Source organism: Lagenorhynchus albirostris, chromosome 7 (assembly GCF_949774975.1).
Source record: "Lagenorhynchus albirostris chromosome 7, mLagAlb1.1, whole genome shotgun sequence".
NCBI lineage: Eukaryota > Metazoa > Chordata > Mammalia > Artiodactyla > Delphinidae > Lagenorhynchus > Lagenorhynchus albirostris.
In genome coordinates this window covers 87,844,517-87,869,099 of record NC_083101.1, presented here as the reverse complement: position 1 = coordinate 87,869,099, position 24,583 = coordinate 87,844,517, and the positions used below count along the sequence as shown (strand labels likewise).

General features: G+C 35.4%; 1 protein-coding gene and 1 long non-coding RNA gene across 13 annotated transcripts in view; one reads left to right on the top strand and one right to left on the bottom strand.

Moving 5' to 3' along the window:
* Positions 1-16,433, top strand: part of ZNF510 (zinc finger protein 510) — a 21,330-nt gene extending 4,897 nt beyond the window's left edge. For all 12 annotated transcript variants that reach the window (XM_060155406.1, XM_060155415.1, XM_060155414.1 and 9 more), the window contains 3 exons: positions 11,240-11,366; positions 11,657-11,752; positions 13,778-16,433. In XM_060155406.1, coding sequence (XP_060011389.1) covers positions 11,240-11,366; positions 11,657-11,752; positions 13,778-15,474 — 1,920 coding nt within the window. In that variant the 3' untranslated portion in view covers positions 15,475-16,433. The remainder of the gene's footprint in view (positions 1-11,239; positions 11,367-11,656; positions 11,753-13,777) is intronic.
* LOC132523788 (uncharacterized) overlaps positions 11,069-24,583 on the bottom strand; it is a 49,379-nt gene continuing 35,864 nt past the window's right edge. The window contains exons 3-4 of the long non-coding RNA XR_009541648.1: positions 20,587-20,836; positions 11,069-12,803 (exon numbers count right to left, since the gene is read on the bottom strand). This is a non-coding gene — a long non-coding RNA (uncharacterized LOC132523788). The remainder of the gene's footprint in view (positions 12,804-20,586; positions 20,837-24,583) is intronic.

Genomic DNA, 24,583 nt, shown 5'->3' with positions numbered 1-24,583 from the left:
GGGCAGGTTACTGCATCTTGAAAGAATAACATCAAGTGGACTAAACAAGGGATACAAGGTCCAGTAAGAATCTTTGCCTATTACACTTTGGACTTCCTCTTAGGGAACACTAAGAGAGATGGAGAAATCTTGGGACCAGACTAGGTGTATTACTTTGTTATGGCTGCCATGATAAAGTACCACAGACTGGATGGTTTAAACAACAGAAATTTATTTTCTCACGGTCTCGAGGCTGAAAGTCTGAGATCAGGGTAAAGACAGGCTTGGTTCCTTCTGAGAGCTGTGAGGGAAGAATCAGTTCCAGGCCTCTTTCCTTGGCTTATAGATAGCTGTCTTCACATAATCTTCCCTCTGTACATATCTGTGTCCAAATTTCCTCCTCTTATAAGGACACTAATCAAATTGGATTAGGACCTACCCTAATGACCTCATTATATATAAAATAAAAGCCTATCTCCAAATACAGTTACATTGTGAGGTGCTGGGGGTTAGGACTTCAATGTATGAATTTTAAAAGTGGACTAAAGCCCCTAACACTAGAAGTCCTTCGATGCCATCCTTAAGGGTTTGATATCGTCATGAGTTTTAGCATATGATATGGGGAAGAAATTCATGTAATAAAAGCAATTTTGTTTTTAATGTGGAAGTACTAGCAGAATGGGAAAGACATGAAAGGGGTAAAGTAAGAGTCCAGGTGACTCCAGAGTTTTTCTGATAGGAGGGCAGAATAGTGATCCCTGTTGTAGAAGTGTATGAGAGCTGAGATTTTGCATAATTTCATGTATTTTTAAAGTCATTTATATTTCTTTTTTGTGAATCAGCCTTCTTTTTTGCTAATTTTAAAGGCTTCTTAATTATTAAAGAATTTTTTAATTATTAAAGATTTATCTTTTTATTCTGACATATGTGACAGATATTTTTCCCTATTTCACTATTTGTCTTTGGACACTTTTTGTCCAGAGTTGACCAAGTTCTTTTATTTTTACTAGTGGCATTTTGAGAAATTGTTAAAATATAGAAAGATACAAAGGGATAATGTAATAAACCTTCCCTAATTATCAACTATAAAATTTTTTACTTATTTATTTAACTGAGGTACAGTTTTAATACTAGTAAAGTACACTCTAATTGTGAACTGAGTGGATTTTTACATATGTATATACGTATAATTTACCACCCAGATTAAGAGAGAAAACATTTCCATCATCCCTGAAGTTTCTTTCTTTCCTTCCAATTTTCAGTTAACAATAACTGCCCCCTTCTGCAGAGGTAACCAGTAATCTAACCTTACTTATCAGAAAAAAAAGTATAAATTCATTTTCAACACCATATAAATGGAACCATACCAATGCATGCACTTTTTCAGGGGAGGGGGCGGTCTGGCTTTTTTCTCTGTACATATTTTTAGATCATCAATGTTGCTGTGTATTTTAATACTTTTTATTGCTGAGCAGCATTCCATTATATGAATGTATGATGGTATGCTCATTCTCTTGTTGGTTTTTCATTTGTGTTTTTTCCAGTTTGGGACTATTATGAATAAAGCTGCTGTGAACATTGCTTTGTGTCTCTTGGCATATCTTCGTTTCTCTTGGTTATACAAGTAGCTTTCTAAAGTGGTTGAACCAATTTATACTTCTATCTGTATCAGATTCTCACTATTGTTAACCTTTTTGACTTTAGCCATGTGTAGTGGTCTCTCATTGAAATTTATAATTTGCTTTCTGTGATAAATACTAGCATTGAGCACCATTATTTGTGTTTTGGCCATGTAGATATCTTTTATGTAAAGTAACTGTTCAGTTCTCTATTTTAATTGAATTATTTGCTTTTATTGATTAGTAGGAGTTATGTCTATATTATCAGTACAGGTCATTTGCCAGATGTACGTATTGCTAATGTTTTTGCATTCTGTGACTTGACTATTTCTAGTGTGTTTTGATGAACTAAGTTATGAAATTTAATAAAGCTCAGTATCAGTGTTTCTTTAATGATAGTTCTTTGTGTGTCATGTTTGAAAGATCTTTCCCTACTCTGAGATCATGAAGATATTCTCCTGTGTTTTTAGTGGATGCTTGATTATTTGAGCTTGATTCACCTGGAATTACTTTTGTGTATGGCACAAGGTAAGTGTCAAGGTTCATATTTCCATATGGATATCCAGTTGCCCTAGCACCATTTGTTGAAAAGACCATCCTCTGTCCGCTGAATTGCAGCAGGGCCTCTGTTGTTCAGTCAAGTGAACCAGTCAAGTGGTCTATATCTAGACTGTATTCTCTTCCTTTGATCCAGTTATTTCTCTTTTTACTAGTATTTCACTGTCATAATTACTGTTGTATTTCAGTAAGTCATGAAATCGGGTAGGCCTTAAAGTTTTACTTCTTAAAAAATTTACTGGCTAATTTTGATCCTATGTGTTTTCCTAGAAATTTCGTTTCCACTGAAAATCCTGCTGTTTTTTTGTTTTGTTTTGCGGTACGCGGGCCTCTCACTGCTGTGGCCTCTCCCATTGCAGAGCACAGGCTCCGGACGCACAGGCTCAGCGGCCATGGCTCACGGGCGCAGCCGCTCCACGGCATGTGGGATCTTCCCGTACCGGGGCATGAACCCGTGTCCCCTGCATGAGCAGGCGGACTCTCAACCACTGTGCCACCAGGGAAGCCCTGTAAATATTTTTAAATTTCATTTTTAGTTGTTGGTTTATCAAAATACAATGGATTTTTAGATATTGATCTTATATCTAGCTATTTTGTTAAATTCGCTTATTCTAATAGCTTATTTTGGTAGATTCTTTTGGATTTTAAATGCACATCATGTCTTTTGCAAATAAAGAAAATTTTACTTCTTCCTTTTCAATCTTTATGTCTTTAATTTCTTTTTATTCTTCTAGTACCATGTTGAATACAAATGATAATAGAAAGAAATCTTTTTCTTCTACCTCACATGAGGGGGGAAAATACTTAATATTTCACCACTGAGTGTGGTTTTAACTTTAGAGTTTTTGTACATGCCCTTCATTAGAATGAGGAAGCTCTCTCTGTTTTTAGTTTGCTGAGAATTTTTATTACACAGAGGTATTAAATTCGGTCAAATGCTTTTTTGTGCATCTGGTGAGATAACAGTATAATTTTATTTCTTTATTCTGTTAAAGGGGCGGAATATACTGATTGAATTATCAGTGTTTAACCAATCTTGCATTCCTGGGATGTCTCACACCTGGGTCTGAAGTACTATCCCTTTCATATATCATGCACCTTCTTGGTTAAATTTATGCTTAGTATTTACTTTTTATTCTATTCTAAATGGAATTGTTTTTTAAATTTTTTTTATTGTTCATTGTTAGTGTTTAGAAATACAAATGTTTGTGTGTTGATCTTGAATCCTGAAAATTTGCTGAGTTTATTAGCAATAACTTTTTGTAGATTTAGTGTTTATGTGTTATATATATTTATATATTAGATTATGTAGTCTGACTAGAGGTGATTTTACTTTTTTCCTTTCCACTTTTATCTTTTTTTCTTTTTCTTGCTCATTTGCTCTGGCTAGAACTTCCAGTACAATGATAGAATTGGTTACAGTGGACATCCTTGTCTTATTCCTGAACCTTGGAGGAAAACTTCCTGTCATTTATTTTAGCATTGTGTATGATGTTAGCTGGGATTTGTCAAAAGTGCTTTTTATTGTGTTGAGGAAGTTCTCTTTTATTCCTAGTTTGTTGAGTGTTTTTATCATTCGTGTTGGATTTTGTCAAATGCTTTCTCTGCATCAATTGAGATGATCATGTGGTTTATTTCCTTCATTCTAGTACTGTGCTGTTACATTGATTGATTTTCCTTTGGTGAGCCACTCTTACATTCCTGGGATAAATCCTACTTGGTCATGGTGTATAATCATTTTAATATACTGCTAGGTTTGGTTTGCTTGTATTTTGCTGAGGAGATTTGCATCTATATTTCTAAGGAATATTGATCTTTAGTCTTGTGATTTCTTTGTCTGACTTCGGTTAAAAGTAACTCATAGAATGAGTTAGGAAGTGTTCCCTCTTCTATTTTGGAATGAGTTAGAGAAGGGTTTGTGATCATTCTTCTTAAATGTTTGGTAAAATTCACCAGTGAATCCAACTGGTCCTAAGCTTTTCTTTGTTGGGAGGTTTTTAACTACTAATTCAGTCTCCTTACATGGAACTCTTCAGATTTTCTATTTCTGTTTGACTCAGTTTTCATAGTTTGTATGTTTCTAAGAATTTGTCCTTTTCATCTAGGTTATCTAGTTCGTTGGTGTACAGTTGTTTATAGTGCTCTCTTATAGTCATTTTTATTTCTGTAAAGTCGGTAATAATGGCCCCATTTTCATTACCAATTTTAGTAAATTAGAGTCTTCTTTTTTCTTAGTCTGCCTAAAGGTTCATCAATTCTGTTGATCTTTTCAATGAACCAACATTCCGTTGATTATATTGTTTTTTATTCTTTATTTGGTTTTTCTCTGCTTTAATCTTCATTATTTCCATCCTTCTGCTAGTTTTGGGTTTAGTTCACATTTATTTTTCTAGTTCCTTAGGATATACAGTTAGGTCATTGATTTGAGATCTTTTTTTAATGTAGGTGTTATAGCTGTAAATGTCCCTCTAAGCACTCTTTTAGTTGCATCTCATAAGTTTTGGTATGTTGTGTTTTTGTTTTGTTATCTCAAAATATTTTCTAACTTCCCTTCAATTCCCTTTGATTTATTCTTTGATCTTTTGGATTTTTTAAGAATGTGTAGTTTTATTTCCACATACTTTTGAATTTTCCAGTTTTCCTTTTCTTACTGATTTCTGGTTTCATTATATTTTGGTCATAGAAGGTACTTCGTATGATTTTAACCTTTAAAATATATTGAGACTTGTTTCATGGCCTAACATATGGTCTATACCAGAGAATGTTTCATGTTTACTGAAGAACGTGTATGCTTCTGGTGTTGGCCTGAGTGTTTCTGTAGATATCTGTGATCTACAGTTCACAGCTTTGTTCAAGTGTGTTCTTCCAATATTGATCTTTTGTCTAGTAGTTCAATCCATTATGAAAGTGGGGCAATAAAATCTCCAACTATTATTGTTGAATAGTTTATCTTGTCAGTTCTGTCAGTTTTTGCCAACAGAAGTTCTGTTGTTAGGTACATGTATGTTTATAACTGTTTTGTTTTCTTGATTTATTGACCCTTTTACCATTGTAAAATGTCCTTTCTCTCTCTCTCTATCTATCTCTCTCTCTCTTTATTTTTTTGTCTTAACACATTATTGACCAGAGATATATTAATACTTAGTCTTTTGTTACCCGAACGTTATTGACCGGAGATATATCAATATGTTTGTAGAGAGTGATAAAATTAACATCACTGTGTGAAGTTGTTAGACCTTAAAATTGATCAAGGGTTCAGTATACAACTTATGATTGTCATTATCATTCACATTTTGCTCCGTTAGCTTTTTTGTTCCAACCTTGTGTATATTATAAACGTAAAATTTTCAAAAATGGCACATCATGAAATTTTGAGTGAAGAAGAATTTTTTGGTGAATTTTATGCAGATACTTTCTCTGATTGTCCAAGCGACATATATACTAGTCTCTCAGAAGATGATAGTTCTTCAGAATATAGTTCTGATTCAGATGATTTGAATATTAGACCAACAGAATCATTGATTCTTATATGGAAAGTGAAAATGAAACTCAAGGTGCTGGAACTTGCTCCTTTGCTTCTACAGAAGAGTGGACTGAAGACAACATTTCACAAAAATTAGAAGACTTTACAGGTGTGTCAGGTGTAACTATTAAATGTAATAACCTGCAAAGTGTCAGTGAAATAACAGAATTAATTTTTGGCCAGCCGAAATAAAAATCGCTGGCCACAGGCATTAGTTTTTGCAAAAATCCCCCAGTCAATAATGAGTTAAAGTCTGTTTTGTCTAATCCTAGTATAGGCAATCCAGGTCTATTTTGGTTACTGTTTACATGATATATCTTGTGTTAGTCTTTTACTTTCAAACTGTTGTGTCTTTGAATGTGAAGTGTTACTTGTAGACAGAATATAATTGGATCATATTTTTTCAATCCATTCTGCAAGTCTCTGCCTTTTAATTCAAATATTTAACCATTAACATTTAATGTAAGAAGCATTTGTCTTCTATTTAGACATTTGCTCTGAGTATGTGATATGTCCATTTTGTTTTTCTACTTCACAATTTTTGCTTTCTTTTGTGTTAAGTCAATATTTCCTAGTATACCATTTCAGTTACCTTGTTGTGCCTTTACTACATTTTTTCCCAGTTATTAGTGGTTACCTTGTTGATTACAATTAACAACTATAACAGTATTGTTCAGATGAATACAAACTTAATTTCAATAGTATACTAAAACTTTGCTCTTCTATCGCTTCACACCCTCCTCACTCCTTTATGCTGTTATTGTCATCTAAATTAACAACTTTATACATGTGTGTATACTAGTAGCAATTTCTAATTACTGCCTCATGTAGTGGTCTTGAAATCATACAGGAGAAAAATAAATACAAAAAAATACATTTATAGTGTCTTTTATATTTTTACCTTTGTAGTTACTTTTACCTACATAGTTTTCTTTATTTCTTCGTATGGATTTTTGAGTTATTTTCCAGTGTACTCTCATTATAGCCTGAGTGACTCCCTTATTAATATTTCTTATACAGCAGGCATACTAATGACATTTTACCCATCCTTATTTATCTAGGAGTGTCATAATTTCTTCTTCATTTTTGAAGGATGGTTTTGCCGAATATTCAAGTCTTGGTTGACAGTCTTTCCCTTTGGTACTTTAAATATGTCATACAACTGCCTAATGGTTTCCCTGGTTTCTAATGAGAAATCAGCTATTAATCTTATTTGAGACCATTTGGAGGCAATGAGTCACCTCTCTCTTGCTGCTTTCAAGTTTTATTCTTTGTCTTTAGGCCCTTTTTCCTCTCTTCTCTCCTACTTCTGGTATGTGAATGTTGCTATGTTTGATTGTGACCCACAAATCACTGAGACTTTTTGTTCATTTTCCTTCATTATTTTTACTGTATACTCTCAGGTTGGGTCATCTCAATAGATTTATATTCAAATTGGCTGATTTTTCTGCCTATTCAGCTCTTGAGCCCTCTAGGGACTTATTCATTTCAATTATTGTACTTTCTACTCCAGAATTTGAGTTTGCTTTTTCAATATATGTATACTTTCTGTCTCTTTATTGATATTCTTTATTTGATGAGACAGTGTTTCCATACTTTTCTTTTGTTCTATTGATGTGGTTTCCTTTAGTACTTGGTACATATTTAAAACAGCTGATGAAAAGTCTTGGTCTAGTAAGTCCAATGTCTGGACTTACTCAGAGACAGATTTTACACTGTTTCATACATAGTCTGTTTTCCTATATATGAGTAATAGTTTCTCATCTGTTTATGTCTCAAATTTTTGTTGAAAACTGGACATTTAAAATATGTGTAATGTGTAATCAGAATCTCAACAACTGCAGCTGTTGTTAAGTATTTGTCTAGTGACTCTTTTGAACTAATTCTGTAGAATCTGTATTCTTTGTCATGTGTAGCCAACTGAAGTCACTGCTCCATTAATTAAATAGCCAGCTAGTAATTGGACAATGATTTCCTTAAATACTTGTAACCAATAAGGTTCCCAATATTTGCTAAGTTACTCTGTGTGTATGTTGGGGCATGCCTTCAGCAATTAGCCCAGCATTTTATTACTCCACATTAGCCTTCACTTTTTTTTCATAGAGCCTCAAGGTTAGTGAGAGGCAAGGGTTTAGCACCTTTTCAGGTCTTTCCTGAATGTGAACACAGCCCAGGGATTGTGTGTCACCTTTTAGATCATCAGGAATATACCTGAGCTTTTCAAAGCCCCTTCTGGATATCTCATTCTCCAGCTTTTCCCTTTAAGCTTTTTAGTAATACTGTTGTTTCCCTTAGCTGTTAAAAACTGCCTGTAGTAGTCAAGTAGCCATGATGGTAAACAATATCCCATGATTTTTTTAAAAAAGTAATGTCTTGTCCCCAGGGAAAATGTTATTTACAGCTTTGAGTCATGTCAAATGAAGAGGGGTGGTCTAGGAAACCACCAGACAGGCCAAATAATGCCAGTTCTCTGGGAACGGGGTTTATCTTCTAATTGAACCTCAGTCTTAGGTACTGAGGACTTGGGTCTCAGAATTTTATTACTTAGAAGAGATAGGACAGATAGGTCTAGGCAGCATTTTTGGTAGTGTCTGCTACTGCTCTCTTCCTACTGCAGTGAGATCCCACCAATCACATTATGTGTTCTGATGACTTTCCTCTTACAGATTAAGTATTCTTTAGTGGAGATATGCATGAGTCTGAGTGGATTTAAGCATTGACTGTTCTTCCTCTACACTAGCTATCACCACATGGGACAGAAAGGGGCTTCTTCTGAATTCTCCCCCAATCCTCTCTATGACAGATTGGCTTCCTTGAGAAAATCTCACAAAGAAGGTAGAAATTACCCTATGTCTGTGACACATACCATCTCCCTAGGGACTTCACACTCTTCACATTTGCATACATGTGGTTTTTATAGCTTAAGCTTCCTATCTTCTTATATGGAGTTTAGCATATGGTTCAGTAAGCAAATGAATGGGTCCTGATTCTCCCTATAGGTACCTATCTCTCTCCTGATTTCAGATTGTTTGCCATGCAATTTCATTTCTCTAATGAGTTAAAAAATACATTAATTTTCAGTTCACCAAACTTTGTTCTTTTAAGATGTTAGTATTGCTCTTTTCAGCTTTCTACATCTTTGAGCTAAAATCTAAAGCCACACTGTATGATTGTAATTTTTTCTAATTTGGCGAGACTTACTGTTTTTGTTTTATAATATGCAAAGTGTAGCAGAAAATAATTTATGTTATGATCAGATTATCCTTTATATTTCAGTCAGTCAAGTTGGGTAATTACATCATTTCAGTCTTCTGTATCAGTGGTCAGCAAACTTTTTTGGTAAATGTCAGATAGTAGGCTTTGTGGGAGATATGGTCTCTCTTCGAACTACTAAACTCTACAGTTTTAGTCTTATAGCAACCATAGATAATACATAAACAAATGAACATGAGCTGTGTTCTAATAAAATTTTATTTTCAAAAAAACAGATAGTGTGCCAGATTTGGTCTTTGGCCCATAATTTTCTGACCCCTGTTCTAAATCGCTATTGGTTTTTCAGTCTGCTTGTCCTGTGAGTTACTGAGAGAGTTGTATTAAAAACACTAATTAAAATTGTGTGTCTGTATATCTAATTTCTCTCAACTATTGTTTATATATATACAATATACAGTAATACTCATTGTTCTCTGTAGTTATGTTCTGTAAAGTGGCCATGAACACTGAATTAACAAATACTGAATCATTGCTCCCAGGGGAAATACAGGATTAGGTTCCTGCAAGCTCCTGGTCACAACGTTTTGGTTAGCTAATCAATATGTAACCTGGTTATGTGTGTTTCTGTTTAAGAACATCTTATTTAGTAATATTGTTGATTCATGAACATGAACTAACAGCCAACAGCACCGTAATTAATGCTTGAACACAGCCTATTAGACATGCTTGTTTTCTGCATAAGGCATATCACAACTTTTTTGCACTTAGGGACACTAGCTAGCACTTCTTTTTCTTTTTTTTTTTAAATATGGAATTTTATAAATTTATTTTTATTTATTTTTGGCTGCATTGGGTCTTTGTTGCTGTGAGCGGGCTTTCTCTAGTTGCAGCAAGCAGGGGCTGCTCTTCATTGCAGTGCACAGGCTTCTCATTGGGGTGGCTTCTCTTGTGTGGAGGATGAGCTCTAGGCACGTGGGCTTCATTAGTTGCAGCACGCGGGCTTAGTAGTTGTGGCTCACGGGCTCTAGAGCGCAGGCTCAGTAGTTGTGGCGCATGGGCTTAGTTGCTCCATGGCATGTGGGATCTTCCCGGACCAGGGCTTGAACCCATGTCCCCTGCATTGGCAGGCAGATTCTTAACCACTGTGCCACCAGGGAAGTCCCTAGATAGCACTTCTGTAATACACAATGGGGCCATTCTAAAATGTGAAACCACCAAGAAATAGCACAAAAATGAAAAAAAGTGCTAAATAGACTACAAAAAGGATATGATTACTGTACAACAGCTGAAACAAGAAGGCAAGGCATTACCTTGTTCAGATTCAGCTGGGAAAACGTGTATTGGGCAAATTTTTTATCATTCTGTGAATGTCTGCAAATGAATGCAAAATCACAAGTACTGATTTGGAAGTTAAAAGTAAATTTTAGTGAGTAGGTGAATTTGCAAATACAGAATCTGAATAATGAGAATTGACTGTATTTGGAAGCTGTGTTGATATGCTGTATTTGGAAGCATATCAATTTATGTTATACCTTCTGTTAAAAGAATCATTTTATCATTTATATATATGTGTATGTATATATATATATATATATATATTTCATACTTTCTTAAATCCAGGTCTACTGCTTTTCATGTTAATATAACCACATCAATTTTCTTTTGGTTAGTGATTATGTATATATCTTTTTGCATCCTTTTCCTTTCAATCTTCATACATCTGCCTCTATAAATTGTGTTTTCTTTGTTATTTTTATGCTGTCAGTCTTCCCTTTAATTGTATTTGTTAGTCCAGAGGTTGGCAAATTTTTTCTGTAATGTGTCAGGTAGTAAATATTTTCAGTTTTGGTAGTCATAAAGTCTCTGATAAAACTGCTAGGCTCTACTTGTTTTTGCATAAAAGCAACCATAGACAATACAAAATTATTGGGGGTAGGGGGGTTGCTGTGTCCCAATAAAACTTTTATTTTAAAAAGTGGCAAGCTGGATTTGGCCACAGGTCATAATTTGCTGACCGCTTCACTGGAGCATGCCCAGGGTAGTAGAGTGGGATGAAAATTGTAGGAAGTGTATTTATATTTTTCTGCTAAAAAATAAAAAGACAAAAGTTTTACTAATATACTTATTGAGAGTACAAGTATATAACTCATAAGTACATACAAATTAAGTTATTAATATTTTTACTAATTGAGCACCTCCAAAGTATAAGCTAAAATTAGATCCAAAATAGGCATCCTTTATATTCATTTGTTTCAGCTCTTTAAGGTAAACATAAGAACTGTTTTCATGCGTATTTCCTGTGTCATCTAATTCTAAACCCAGATTAAACACAAATGTACTCTTGCAGGCATCAGTGTCATTCAAGGACGTAACTGTCGAACTCACCCAGGAGGAGTGGCAGCAAATGGGTCCTATTCAGAAAACCCTCTACAGAGATGTGATGCTAGAGAACTACAACAACCTAGTCTCAGTGGGTGAGCATATAAGCATAACTTACCCTCGTAACTCGTTACAGAAGGCATTTCCTTTTTATGCATCAGTACGCATGAATACTTTAGATTTTAATGTCATTTAGGCTTTTTATTAAGGAATATAATGTAACCAAGCCCTACTGAGGAATAGAAAGTGTTTGACTGCCGTTACCAACTGCCAATGATAAATTCAGCTGAGGGCCTTCAGGATGCTGTTCCTGAAGCTTTTTCCACTTCTGGAGACTAAAAAGCTCATCATCTGGCCTAAGTACTCAGTTGTTGCCTGTTTACAGGGAACTGCATTTTCAAACCAGAGGTGATCTTCAAATTGGAGCAAGGAGAAGAACCTTGGTTCTTAGAGGAAGAATTCTCAAACCAGAGCCATAAAGGTGAGTTACTGAGCACTAATAGAATTCTGTGGGGTAGTTAGACTCCAGAAGGTCAGTTTTGCAGTGAACACCTTCATATTTCAAGACTTTTCTTATAAGTCCCAAAGGCACAAAAAACACCAGTCAAAAGAGAATGATTAATAAACTTGACTACATTAAAATTGAGAATTTTGTTCATAAATGATACCATTAAAAGGATGAAGAGACAGGCCACAGAGTAGCAGAATAGATATACAATACAAGTAACCTAGAAAGGATAGGCATCCTGAAAATGTAAAAACTTCTGCAAGTCTTAATAGGAAAGCATAGCAACTCAGTTTAGGTGAAAGACTTTATATATAGGAGCTTTCAAACAGCTGTTAAATCTTTGAAAATGTGTTCAATCTCATTACTTTTCACAGAATGCAAAATAGAGTATAAGGTGAGGTAAGTAATATGTATAGCATGAAATGAGATTAACAAATCTGGCAATGGCAAGTCATGGGGAAGGTGTAAAATATTAAAGACCCTTATTTATTGACTGAAAATGTAAACTGATAAAACCACTATGAAATCAGGAAGATGTTATGAAATAGTTAAAGTTTTACACACCTGTAACCAAGTAATCATTTTCCGAACTGTATACCCTATAAAAAATCATTTTCCCAACTGTATTCTCTAGAATGAATAAAACAATATTTATGGCAATATTGGTTATTTTTGCCAAAATTGGGCTCATCAGCGATAGAATAAAGGAATAGTATTTCTTAAGGGAGAATTATACAGCTATATGAAATCTTATACAATGATTGCAAACATAATATTAAACAAAAAATATAAATATGCATGTATGGTTACATTTATGTAAATGTCAGAAACAAGCAAAACTCAATTACATTTTTAGGAATTAATATATAGGTGGTAAAACTACAAAGAAAATCAAGGAGGTAAATATCAGGAGAGTGATGAACTCTTAAGCATGAGGAAGTTGTTACCAGGCAGGGATTTTTGCAGAGCCATTTATGTTCTGTTTCTTGACATGGTTTCTAATTTGATGAGTGTTCACTCTATACTGTTAAATTGCACATATAAGTTTTATGCAAATATAAATTATGTTTCATGCTTAACAGAAAGTTACAAGATGAACCAAAAGTAAAATAGTATTCACAGTTCATATAAGCCAGAAAGGATGGGCATCTAGAATGCATAAGGAATTTGGATCTTTGCAGTAAGGTCTTCCATGATACCTCATTTAAAATTGCACCCCTCATATCAAACTGAAATGTGGAAATTTAGAATGAAGTGATCAGGTTCACTTATCTGCACTTTTGTTAGATGATATAAGTCAAAGGTATCACAGCCAGAATTGAGCAGTGAATCTAATTTAATTACAAGAGATTTTCCTTTTATCAGTGTTATACTTGTTTGTATTTCTATGACTCACAGCTGCAAGATGGGTTTTATCCTGAGCTATAAACCTCTTCATTTAATCATGAGGAGGTTGGTGCTATCAATTTAATTTGATTTTGAAAGACTGAATGGAAATAAGGAATGATATCAAATTGAAGTATGAAGACTCTTGAGGATTCTACCAGTAGAGCCTAGATAATGTTGGACCTCTACTGTAATTTACTTCCTCAAACCAAACCATTCTTCTGTTGGGCCTAGCCTATCAATGCTTATTATCTCCTAATTTTCTTGTTACTCTACTTAAGTTTATAACCCCCCATGTTGTATTAATTATCTGGTTTTCCTGCTCCCTAAAATCATTCCCATAAAAGTCTAATTTCTCTCCCTTCTCCACCCAGGTAGGAAAATCCAATTTATCACAATCCAACTACAGATAATGTACTTATAACCAGTTTCCTCTCTAATTTTCACTGTGTCAATATTATTTTTTAAAGGAGGGTGTCTCTCTCTCATACACACAAAACCACAAATTAATCTTGAGAAACCAAAAAATGAAATGCAACAAAGGCTATATGTTTATAAGCCTCATCCATAAGAATAGTAAGATTCAAAGTGTTTTCAATTTTTCTGTTTTAGAAGACTACAGAGATGAAAATTTAATCAAGAGGAACAAAAAAATCAAAGACAAACACCTGCAGCAAGTAACATTTATAAATAATAAACAGTTGCCTAGACAGGAAGAAGTTTTGAGAAAACCATTTAATCTGCACATAGTTCCTGTTTCTTCATCAAAAATGTCCTGTAAATGTGACTCATGCGGAGTGAATTCACAAAGTATTTCTCAATTTATCATTAATAGTAGAACCTACTCAACAAAAAATACAGATTGTTATAACGTATGTGAAAATTTGCCTTTCAAAATTAAACTTGAAAGAACTCATACTGGAGAGAAATTTTATGAATATAATAAAAATCAGGAAGCCCTCAGTTATAAGGAAAATCTTCCTGAACATCAGAAGTGTCAAACATTAAAGCAAGCTTTTGAATTTAATGGGATTGGAAAATCCTTCTATGTTGAGGCTGCCTGTGTTAAACATAAGAGTACTCATACAGGACAACAATCCTGTAAAGATGAAGAGTTTAGGAAAAACTATGACAAGACAACTCTCTTTGACCACGAAAGAACTGGGACAGGGGAGAAACACTGTCATCTTAACCAGTGTGGGAAATCCTTCTGTGAGAAGTCAGCTATCAAGGAATACAATAAATTTAACATGACTGTGAAACATTGTGAATGTATTACAAGTGGGAATAATTTCAGCAGGAAGTCATACCTTACTCAACCTCAGAGAACTCTCACAGAAGAGAATCCATTGGTATGTAATGACAGAACACAAACTGGAGATAAACACTTTGAATGTCATGACAATAGGAAGTCTTACCAGAAAGCCCACAAAGTATGCCAGAGAACTCACTATGAAGTAAAACCCTATAAATGTAATGAATGTGGGAAATCCTTCTGTCAAAAAGGACATCTCATTCAACATCAGAGAACTCACACAGGAGAGAAACCATTTGAATGTAATGAATGTGGAAAAACTTTCTCCCAAAAGTCACACCTCAGTACACATCAGAGAATTCACACAGCAGAGAAACCCTATAAATGTAATGACTGTGGGAAAACATTTGTCCAGAAGTCAACCCTCAGGGGACATCAGAGAATTCACACAGGAGAGAAACCCTATGAATGTTGTGATTGTGGGAAAACTTTTGTTCAAAAGTCAACCCTCAAAGATCATCACAGAATTCACACAGGGGAGAAATCCTTTCAATGTAACGAATGTGGGAAAACTTTTGGCCAGAAGTCAAACCTCAGAATACATCAGAGAATTCACAGTGGTGAGAAAACTTATCACTGTAAAGAATGTGAAAAATCCTTCTGGCGAAAAGACCATCTCATTCAGCATCAGAAAACACACACAGGAGAGAAACCATTTAAATGTAATGAGTGTGGGAAAACTTTTGCCCGGACATCAACCCTCAGAGTTCATCAGAGAATTCACACTGGGGAGAAACCATTTAAATGTAATGAATGTGGGAAAAAATTTGTCCGGAAGGCAATCCTTAGTGATCATCAGAGAATTCATACAGGGGAGAAACCCTTTCAGTGTAATAAATGTGGGAAAACTTTTGGTCAGAAATCAAACCTTAGAATACATCAGAGAGCTCACAGTGGGGAGAAATCTTATGAATGTAATGAATATGGAATATTGCCTAAGAAGTCAACCCTAAGTGTATACCAGAGAATTCAGGGAGGGGGAAAACCAAATTGATACAATAACTGTGGAAAATTCTTCTAAGAGACCAATCTATTTGACATCAGAAAATTCACAAAGGAGAAAAACCATATAAGCCTGAATATAGGAAGAATTTTGCCCAAAAGGCAACTCCGAGAGTGTATCAGAGAATTCACACAGGATTTCTTTCAAGGTTCTCTGGAAACCCTGTTGGATGGAGTCATGCCTTGTTAGATAACTCACGTCACATGCGCTGGTAATCTCATTAGTAAGAACTTCATAGCTAAACTAAATTTCCCTATCTCTCTTTCGTCTAACTGGGGCTTTGTGACTGTCTAGTAGACTGAGAATGCTCGTGTTGTATGCCACACCTAGTTCTGACTTCCCTGGTCCCAGCAGTATCTCAGTCATACATGGAATAGTAGCAACTATCCCTTAGAGAGGAAATGTATCCCCCACTTTGCTGCCTTAAGCAAAACTGCTGGCTCAGTTTGACCCTCAACTCATAAGTACTCTAATTGGGCCTGTTTCACTGATGGTTTTGCTAGTTGAAACCACTTGGACATTGACTGTTCAACCTCAGTGCCATTATGCAGACCACAAAACTAATGTGGCTGCTCCTGTCACTGGGCAGAACACAAAGATGTTCTCAACTCTAGCCAGTATTCCCTCTGATGAAACTTGGTGCATTTTCATTGACTCTTGGGTTCTTACTGTACCTAGCTATCTGACATGCCTGTTGTAAAACTATAGGCTTATAAAAGGACCCCTGTTTGGCACTGTGAACTGTGGGGGGAAAATCACAGCTGCTGAGCACAACGTCTGGGTTGTTCAACTAGATTCATATGGTAAGAGACTATCTCTGATAACTGGAATCAAGTTGCTGATCAAGCCCCCACTACCCTGATTCAGGATTGCTACCTGAATCCATATCATACTGATGGGAAAACATTTACCATCTTACCCTGGATACAAAGTAAAGGTCTGTGTATATATCCAATGTTTCCTTAGATGTCATTGATACAAGAATGTAGTTTTTTTCTTCTGGATTAGTAGCCAGTGCTCCATATGCCATTTGATTAATTCATCCCTTTCCTACTGATTTTAAATATCCTCATATACTAACTTGTCATTTGTAAACATATTGCATATAACTGACTAATGACCATATTAGTAACAGATTCTCCTTTTCTGAACAGGGATGGCACATACCTCATATGAGCCAAAATACCCTGTCTTTCTGGCCTGATACTGAATGTTTCACTGAAGGGTATTTGAATCAAGTTTAGAAAAGGAGAATACCTCCTAGGACTTTGGAAATGAAACATCACAGACCAGTTACATTGTTACTCCAGAGTTGCCAGCAGCATTGTGAAGAAGATTCAACTGCAATAAGAGAAAATAATGTCCAGTTAGTACAATATTCCCTGAAAATCAAGAGATTACTCCATCTTTATAATTGTTGGTAATATAAAGTCATTCTTTCATAAAATTTCTCTGTTTTCTTAAGATATGTAGAATCATCTCCTTTACACCCCCTTTCATATATCATCTTTTAGGATTATGATTGGATTTGCTATTAAGTTCAGGACCATCTGCCCTCCAAGATGGAACCAGTTCACCCAAGTGGCCTGAATGGGAGGCCAGGTGACAAAGTCCCCTGATGGCACTCATGCTGTATCTGCTGTCTCCTTGGTGGAGAAGCCTCTCCAAATAATACATTATCAACTGGAGACCATGGTCTATGCTGTAGTCACGAATGCTCCATTCTCCCTGCCTGGTTCATCTCCTTTCCAAGTATTAACTTTTATTCCAACAGATGGGTGCCTTATCTAGAGACACTGGCAGAGTCAATTTTCTGTCTGCCTGCCTACTAAGGGTCTTCGAGCTAATAAAAGAAGCCTCCATGAAGGCAGGAAATTTTATCTGTTTTGTTCATAACATGTCCCTCTACGTATTGGGCATTAAAAAATTATGAAGAGTCCCTCTATGTATTGGGCACTAAAAAATACTTGTTGAACATAGAATTATAAAAGTGATATCTGAAATTTTTTCCTTTTGATACTTCAAATTATATTTTGAGATTATTCATTATTATTATAAATAGTTAAGGAAATTATTGCTCTAAGCTCCCACTCGGACTCCTCTTTTGGATATTTTCTAAAATTGCTAAGAGAAAACTCAATATTCAGAAGTGTTCTTCAGATCTCTTTCAGCCAAAACAAAATTTATTTTCAATAAACTAGTATTCTCAGTTCAAAATTATGTTTGCATAGCTATGTATGGGTACATTGCTATAGCTAAGTACCAATCAAAAAAATTGTGCATAACAATAACAATGATAAATTAGATTTTCAGGATCAACCAAATGGGAGGGCAAAATAATTAGTTCTTGGGGTCATGTATTTAATTCATCATATCATTAATTCTGCTCATTTTTACTTCCCAATCAACTTCCTGACAGTTACAAGGAAAAGTTTTTTATTTTCTCAGGTCCAAGAATCTATCTCCTAGGAGACATGTCTGACCCCAAAAGAACAGGTATAACATCTGCTCTGACCTACCTCCATGTTTTGTTTTTCCTTGCCAGGTATATACTACCTCTTCTGTCACATTAAAGGTCTCCCTAGAAGCCTAGCAGAAATAGTATATTCTGTCCTTCTACCAAGGCAGCTTCACACTATAATGGGGGTGAAACAAATTTGTTTTGTGGAGACTGCAGTCTCCAAGTACCATTAACCTGCCTGACCAACTGGCTATTTTAGTGATCTTCCAGTTTTCTAAGGAACTGACTGACAAAAGCATAATTAGCTTAATTATCAGCTAACTAGCTTGATACACTATTAATAAACTGAGAAACTATTTGGAATATTACTCAGTCATAAAAAAGAACAAAATAATGCCATTTGCAGCAACGTGCATGGACCTAGAGATTGTCATACTGAGTGAAGTAAGAGAAAGACAAATATATGATATTGCTTATATGTGGAATCTAAAACAATGGAAATGAACATATTTACGAAACAGAGTCACAGATGTAGAAAACAAACTTATGGTTACCAGTGGGGAAAGAGTGGGGGAGGGATCAATTGGAAGATTGGGATTGACATACATGCACTACTATATGTAAAATAGATAACTAATAAGGACCTAGTGTATAGCACACAGAACTCTAATGAACTATATGGAAAAAAAATCTAAAAAAGAGTGCTTATATATATATATATATATATATATAACTGATTCACTGCTGTACACCAGAAAATAACATGACATTGTAAATCAACTCTACTCCAATAAATATTTTACAAAATAAAAGAAAATCTTCAAACACTTGCAAATTAACACAGTTTTAAATGTTTCATGGCACAGAGGAAGTTACAAAGGGAATGAGAAAATAATTTGAAGTGAACAAAAAGGAAAAATCTTGTCAAAATTGGTGCACTGGCAGTGGTTGAGAGTATGCCTGCTGATGCAGGGGACACGGGTTCGTGCCCTGGTCTGGAAGACCCCACATGCCGCAGAGCGGCTGGGCCCGTGGGCCATGGCCACTGAGCCTGTGCATCTGGAGCCTGTGCTCCACAGCGGGAGAGGCCACAACAGTGAGAGGCCCACGTGCCGCAAAAAAAAAAAAAAAAAAAAAAAAAAATTGGTGCACTGGAGCTAAAGCAGTGCTGAGCAAGAAATTCATACCACCAAAAACTTACATTAGAAAAAAAGAAAGGTCTCAAATCAATAGTCTCATCTCTCATCTCAAGAAACAAAAAGAGCAGAGTAAAAAAACCCAAAGCAAGCAGAAGCAAAGAAATAATGTAAGAGCAAGATTCAATCATGTTGAGAAGAGAAAATCGAAGAAACCTGAACTTAATCCTTTGAAGATAGAAATAAAACTGATAAAACTCTACTATGACTGAAAAAAAAGATACAAATTAATTCAGGAATGAAAAATATGATATCACTACACAAATACTGAAAGGATAATCAAGGAACACTACAGAAACTCTGTGTGTGTCACTTTGACACTTTATGTGAAACCAACCAATATGGACGTCAATATCACAAAGCCACAAATTATGAAAACTCAAGATAAAACAGAAAATCTAAATTTTTCTATAACTATTAAATACATAGAATTCATAGCAAAAAGCATTCCTGAAAAGAAATGTTCAGGCTCAGTTGATTGCAATGAAGAATTCTTCTACATTTAAAGAATTAACACCAGTTGTACCCAACTTCCTCCAGAAAAGGAGGGAATACTTTACAACTCATTTTATGAGGCCTGTACACAAAAACATGACAAAGACAAAAAGAAAACTAAATACTTATATCTCTCATGAATTTCCATTAAAAAATCCTCAAAAGCCTATTAGCAAATCAAATCCAGCAATATATAAAAACTAACATCACAACAAAGTGGAATTTATTCCAGGAATGCCAGGCTCATTCAACATTTGAAAATAAATTAATGTAATCCAATATATTAAACTAAGAAAAATGACATATTAATGCAGAAAAGCATTTGACAAAATCAATTCCATTTTATGGTTTTTTTCTTTAAAGTTAGCAAATTAGGAATAGAGAATGTCACCAACTTGATAATTAATTGAAAACACAGCTAACATTGTACTTAATAATGGAAGACTGAATATCTTCCTCAAAATTAGGACTAAGGCAAAGATGCCCACCTTCATCACTGTTATTCAACATAGTACTGGAAGTCTACCCAGCACAATAAGGCAAAAAAAAAAAGGCATATAGATTATAAAAGGAAAACATAAATATATACCTATTTACATATGACATAATTGTCTATGTATGTACAAAAATCCAGAAAAAAAAACTTCCTAGAATTAATAAATTAATTCAAGTTTGCAGGTTATAAGATCAATACAAAAAATAAATTATATATCTATCTGCTACACACACACACACACACACACACACACACACGTATCTAAACCTAAAACCCTATTCAAAATATAATTCAAAATGGATCAGAGATTTCAATATAAAATGTAAAACTAAAATTTTAGAAGAAAAAGGGAAAATATTCTTAAAGAACTTAGTCTTGACAAGATACTCATAATAAATAGAAGATAAATATAGAACAGAAAACTGATAAATTGAACATCAAAATAAAACACTTACTCTGAGAAACACAATAGCAAGAAGATGGAAATAGGAACTTCCATGGTGGTCCAGTGGGTAAGACTCCATGCTCCCAAGGCAGGGGGCCTGGCTTCAATCCCTGCTCAGGAAACAGTCCCACACGCATGCCATAACTAAGAAGTCTGCATGCTGCAAATAAGAAGTCTGCATGCCACAGCTAAGCAGTCCACATGCCACAGCTAAGGAGTCCACATGCTGCAACAAAGATCCCACATGCTGCAGCTAAGACCTGGCACAGACAAAATAAATAAATATAAATAAATAAATAAGATTAAAATAAATACAAGCTACAGACAGAAAAAAAATTCAAACTATATATCTGACAGAGGATTTGTATCCCAACTATACAAAGAATTATTTAAACAGTAACAAAACAACTCAATTTAAAAATGGAGAGGAAGACACTGGGAAGGCTCACACAGGGAGTACTTCCCAGAACTGCTGCCAGTGTCCTTGTACTAACAGTGAGCCACACCCGCTCCCCACCTCTGCAGGAGACCCTCCAACACTAGCAGCTTCCATGGACCCCTGATTGCTACTTGAGGAGAATTGCCCTGTGGATTTGACTGACCAACGATTATGCTATAAGCAGTTTCAGGTGACTGGCCCAGCAGGAGTAAGAAGAATTTATCTTCAGTATAAACATCATTATTCTACAGAGTCTCTTCATTTGCCTGGGAGGTGAGAATATTGAGACTCAAGGAGATTAAGCAATGGAGTACTTTCACTGCTCAAAGGTAATGATGCCATGACTTTCACGGAGTGTTGACCACCCTCATACACTGCTTTCTTCACCCAGGTGCTAATTCCTGCTGTGATGCTGTGTCCTTTCCTGGCTGAGGAAACCAGGATCTACAGTGCCATGTGGATGAAAGGCTTTGGTGCTCCAGCCAGGCGTCAGGGCTGTGCCTCTGAGGTGGGAGAGCCAACTTCAGGAAACTGGTCCACAAGAGACCTCCCAGCTCCACATAATATCAAATGGTGGAAATCTCCCAGAGATCTCCATCTCAACACAAAGACCCAGCTTCACTCAACGACCAGCACGCTACAGTGCTGAACTCCCTATGCCAAACAACTAGCAAGAGAGGAACACAGCCCCATCCATTAGCAGAGAGGCTGCCTAAAATAATAAGGCCACAGTCCCCCCAAAAACACACCACCAGACGTGGACCTGCCCAACAGAAAGACAAGATCCAGCTTCATCCACCAGAACACAGGCACTAGTCCCCTCCACCAGGAAGCGTACACAACCCACTGAGCCAACCTTAGCCACTGGGGACAGACACCAAAAACAATGGGAACTACGAACATCCAGCCTGAGATAAGGACACCCCAAACACAGTAAGTTAAACAAAATGAGAAGACAGAAAAACACAGAGCAGATGAAGGAGAAAGGTAAAAACCCACCAGCCCTAACAAATGAAGATGAAATAGGCAGTCTACCTGAAAAAGAGTTCAGAATAATGATAGTAAAGATGATCCAAAATCTTAGAAATAGGATAGAGAAAATACAAGAAAAGTTTAACAAGGAACTGTATAGTATCATGTCATCTGCAAAGACTTACAGTTTTACTTCTTCTTTTCTGATTTGGATTCCATTTAATTCTTTTTATTCTCTGATTACTGTGGCTAAAAATTCCAAAACTATGTTGAATAATAGTGGTAAGAGTGGGCAAACTTCTCTTGTTCCTGATTTTAGTGGAAATGGTTTCTGTTTCTCACAATTGAGAATGATGCTGGCTGTGGGTTTGTCATATATGGCCTTTATTATGTTGAGGTAAGTTCCCTCTATGCCTACTTTCTGAAGAGTTTTTATCATAAATGGATGTTGAATTTTGTCCAAAGCTTTTTCTGCATCTATTCAGATTATCATATGGTTTTATCCTTCAGTTTGTTAATATGGTTTATCACATTGATTGACTTGTGTATATTGAAGAATCCTTGCATTCCTGGGATAAACCCCACTTGATCATCCTTTTAATGTGCTGTTGGATTCTGTTTGCTAGTATTTTGTTGAGGATTTTTGCATCTATGTTCATCAGTGATGTTGGCCTGTAGTCTTCTTTCTTTGTGACATCTTTGTCGGTTTTGGTATCAGGGTGATGGTGGCCTTGTAGAATGAGTTTGAGAGTATTCCTCCCTCTGCTATATTTTGGAAGAGTTTGAGAAGGATAGATGTTAGCTCTTCTCTAAATGATTGATAGAATTTGCCTGTGAAGGCATCTGGTCCTGGGCTTTTGTTTGTTGGAAGATTTTTAATCACAATTTCAATTTCAGTGCTTGTGACTTGTCTGTTTATATTTTCTATTTCTTCCTGGTTCTGTATCAGAAGGTTGTACTTTTCTAAGGATTGGTCCATTTCTTGCAGGTTGTCCATTTTATTGGCATATAGTTGCTTGTAGTAATCTCTCATGATCCTTTGTATTTCTGCAGTGTCAGTTTTTCCTTTTCCTTTTTCATTTCTAATTCTATTGATTTGGGTCTTCTCCTTTTTTTCTTGATGAGTCTGGCTAATGGTTATCAATTTTGTTTATCTTCCCAAAGAACCAGCGTTTAGTTTTATTGATCTTTGCTTTTGATTCCTTCATTTCTTTTTCATTTACTTCTAATCTGATCTTTATGATTTCTTTCATTCTGCTCACTTTGGGTTTTTTTTGTTCTCTAATTGCTTTAACTGTAAGGTTGTTTATTTGAGATGTTTCTTGTTTCTTGAGGTAAGATTGTATTGCTATAATCTTCCCTCTCAGAACTGCTTTTGCTGCATCCCACAGGTTTTGGGTCATTGTGTTTTCATTGTCATTTGTTTCTAGGTATGTTTTGATTTCCTCAGTGATCTCGTTTATTTAGTAGCGTATTGTTTAGCTTCCATGTGTTTGTAATTTTCTTTACAGTTTTTTTTTCCTGTAATTGATATCTAGTCACAATTGATAGCGTTGTGGTCGGAATACATACTTGATGTGATTTCAATTTTCTTAAATTTACCAAGGCTTGATTTCTGACCCAAGATAATCTATCCTGGAGATAGTTCCATGAGCACTTGAGAAGAAAGTGTATTCTGTTGTTTTTGGATGGAATGTTCTATAAATATCACTTAAGTCCATCTTGTTTAATGTGTCATTTAAAACTTGTGTTTCCTTATTTATTTTCATTTTGGATGATCTGTCCATTCTTGAAGGTGGAGTCTTAAAGTCCCCTACTATTATTTTGTTACTGTTGATTTCCACTTTTATGGCTGTTAGCATTTGTCTTATGTCTTGAGGTGCTCCTATGTAGGGTGGATAAATATTTACAATTGTTATATCTTCTTTTTGGATTCATCCCTTAATCATTATGTAGTGTCCTTCTTTGTCTCTTGTAATAGTCTGTATTTTAAAGTCTATTTTTTCTGATATGAGAATTGCTACTCCAGCTTTCTTTTGATTTCAATTTGCATAGAATATCTTTTTCCATCCCTTCACTTACACTCTGTATTTGTCCCTAGGTCTAAAATGGCTCTCTTGTAGATAGCATATACATGGGTCTTATTTTTGTATCCATCCAGCCAGTCTATGTCTTTTGGTTGGAGCATCTTATCCATTTACATTTAAGTTAATTATTGATATGTATGTTCCTGTTACCATTTTCTTCATTGTTTTGTTTTTGTTTTTGTAGGTCGTTTTCTTCTCTGTGTTTCCTGCCTAGAGAAATTCCTTTAGCATTTGTTGAAGCTGGTTTGGTGGTGCTGATTTCTCTTAAATTTTCCTTGTCTGTAAAGGTTTTTATTTCTCTGTCGAATCTGAATGAGATCCTTCCTGGGTAGAGTAATCTTGGTTGTAGGTTTTCCCCTTTCATCAGTTTAAATATGTCCTGCCACTCCCTTATGGCTTGCAGAGTTTCTGCTGAAAGATCAGTTGTTAACCTTATGGGGATTCCCTTGTATGTTATTTGTTGTTTTTCCCTTGCTGCTTTTAATATTTTTTCTTTGTATTTAATTTTT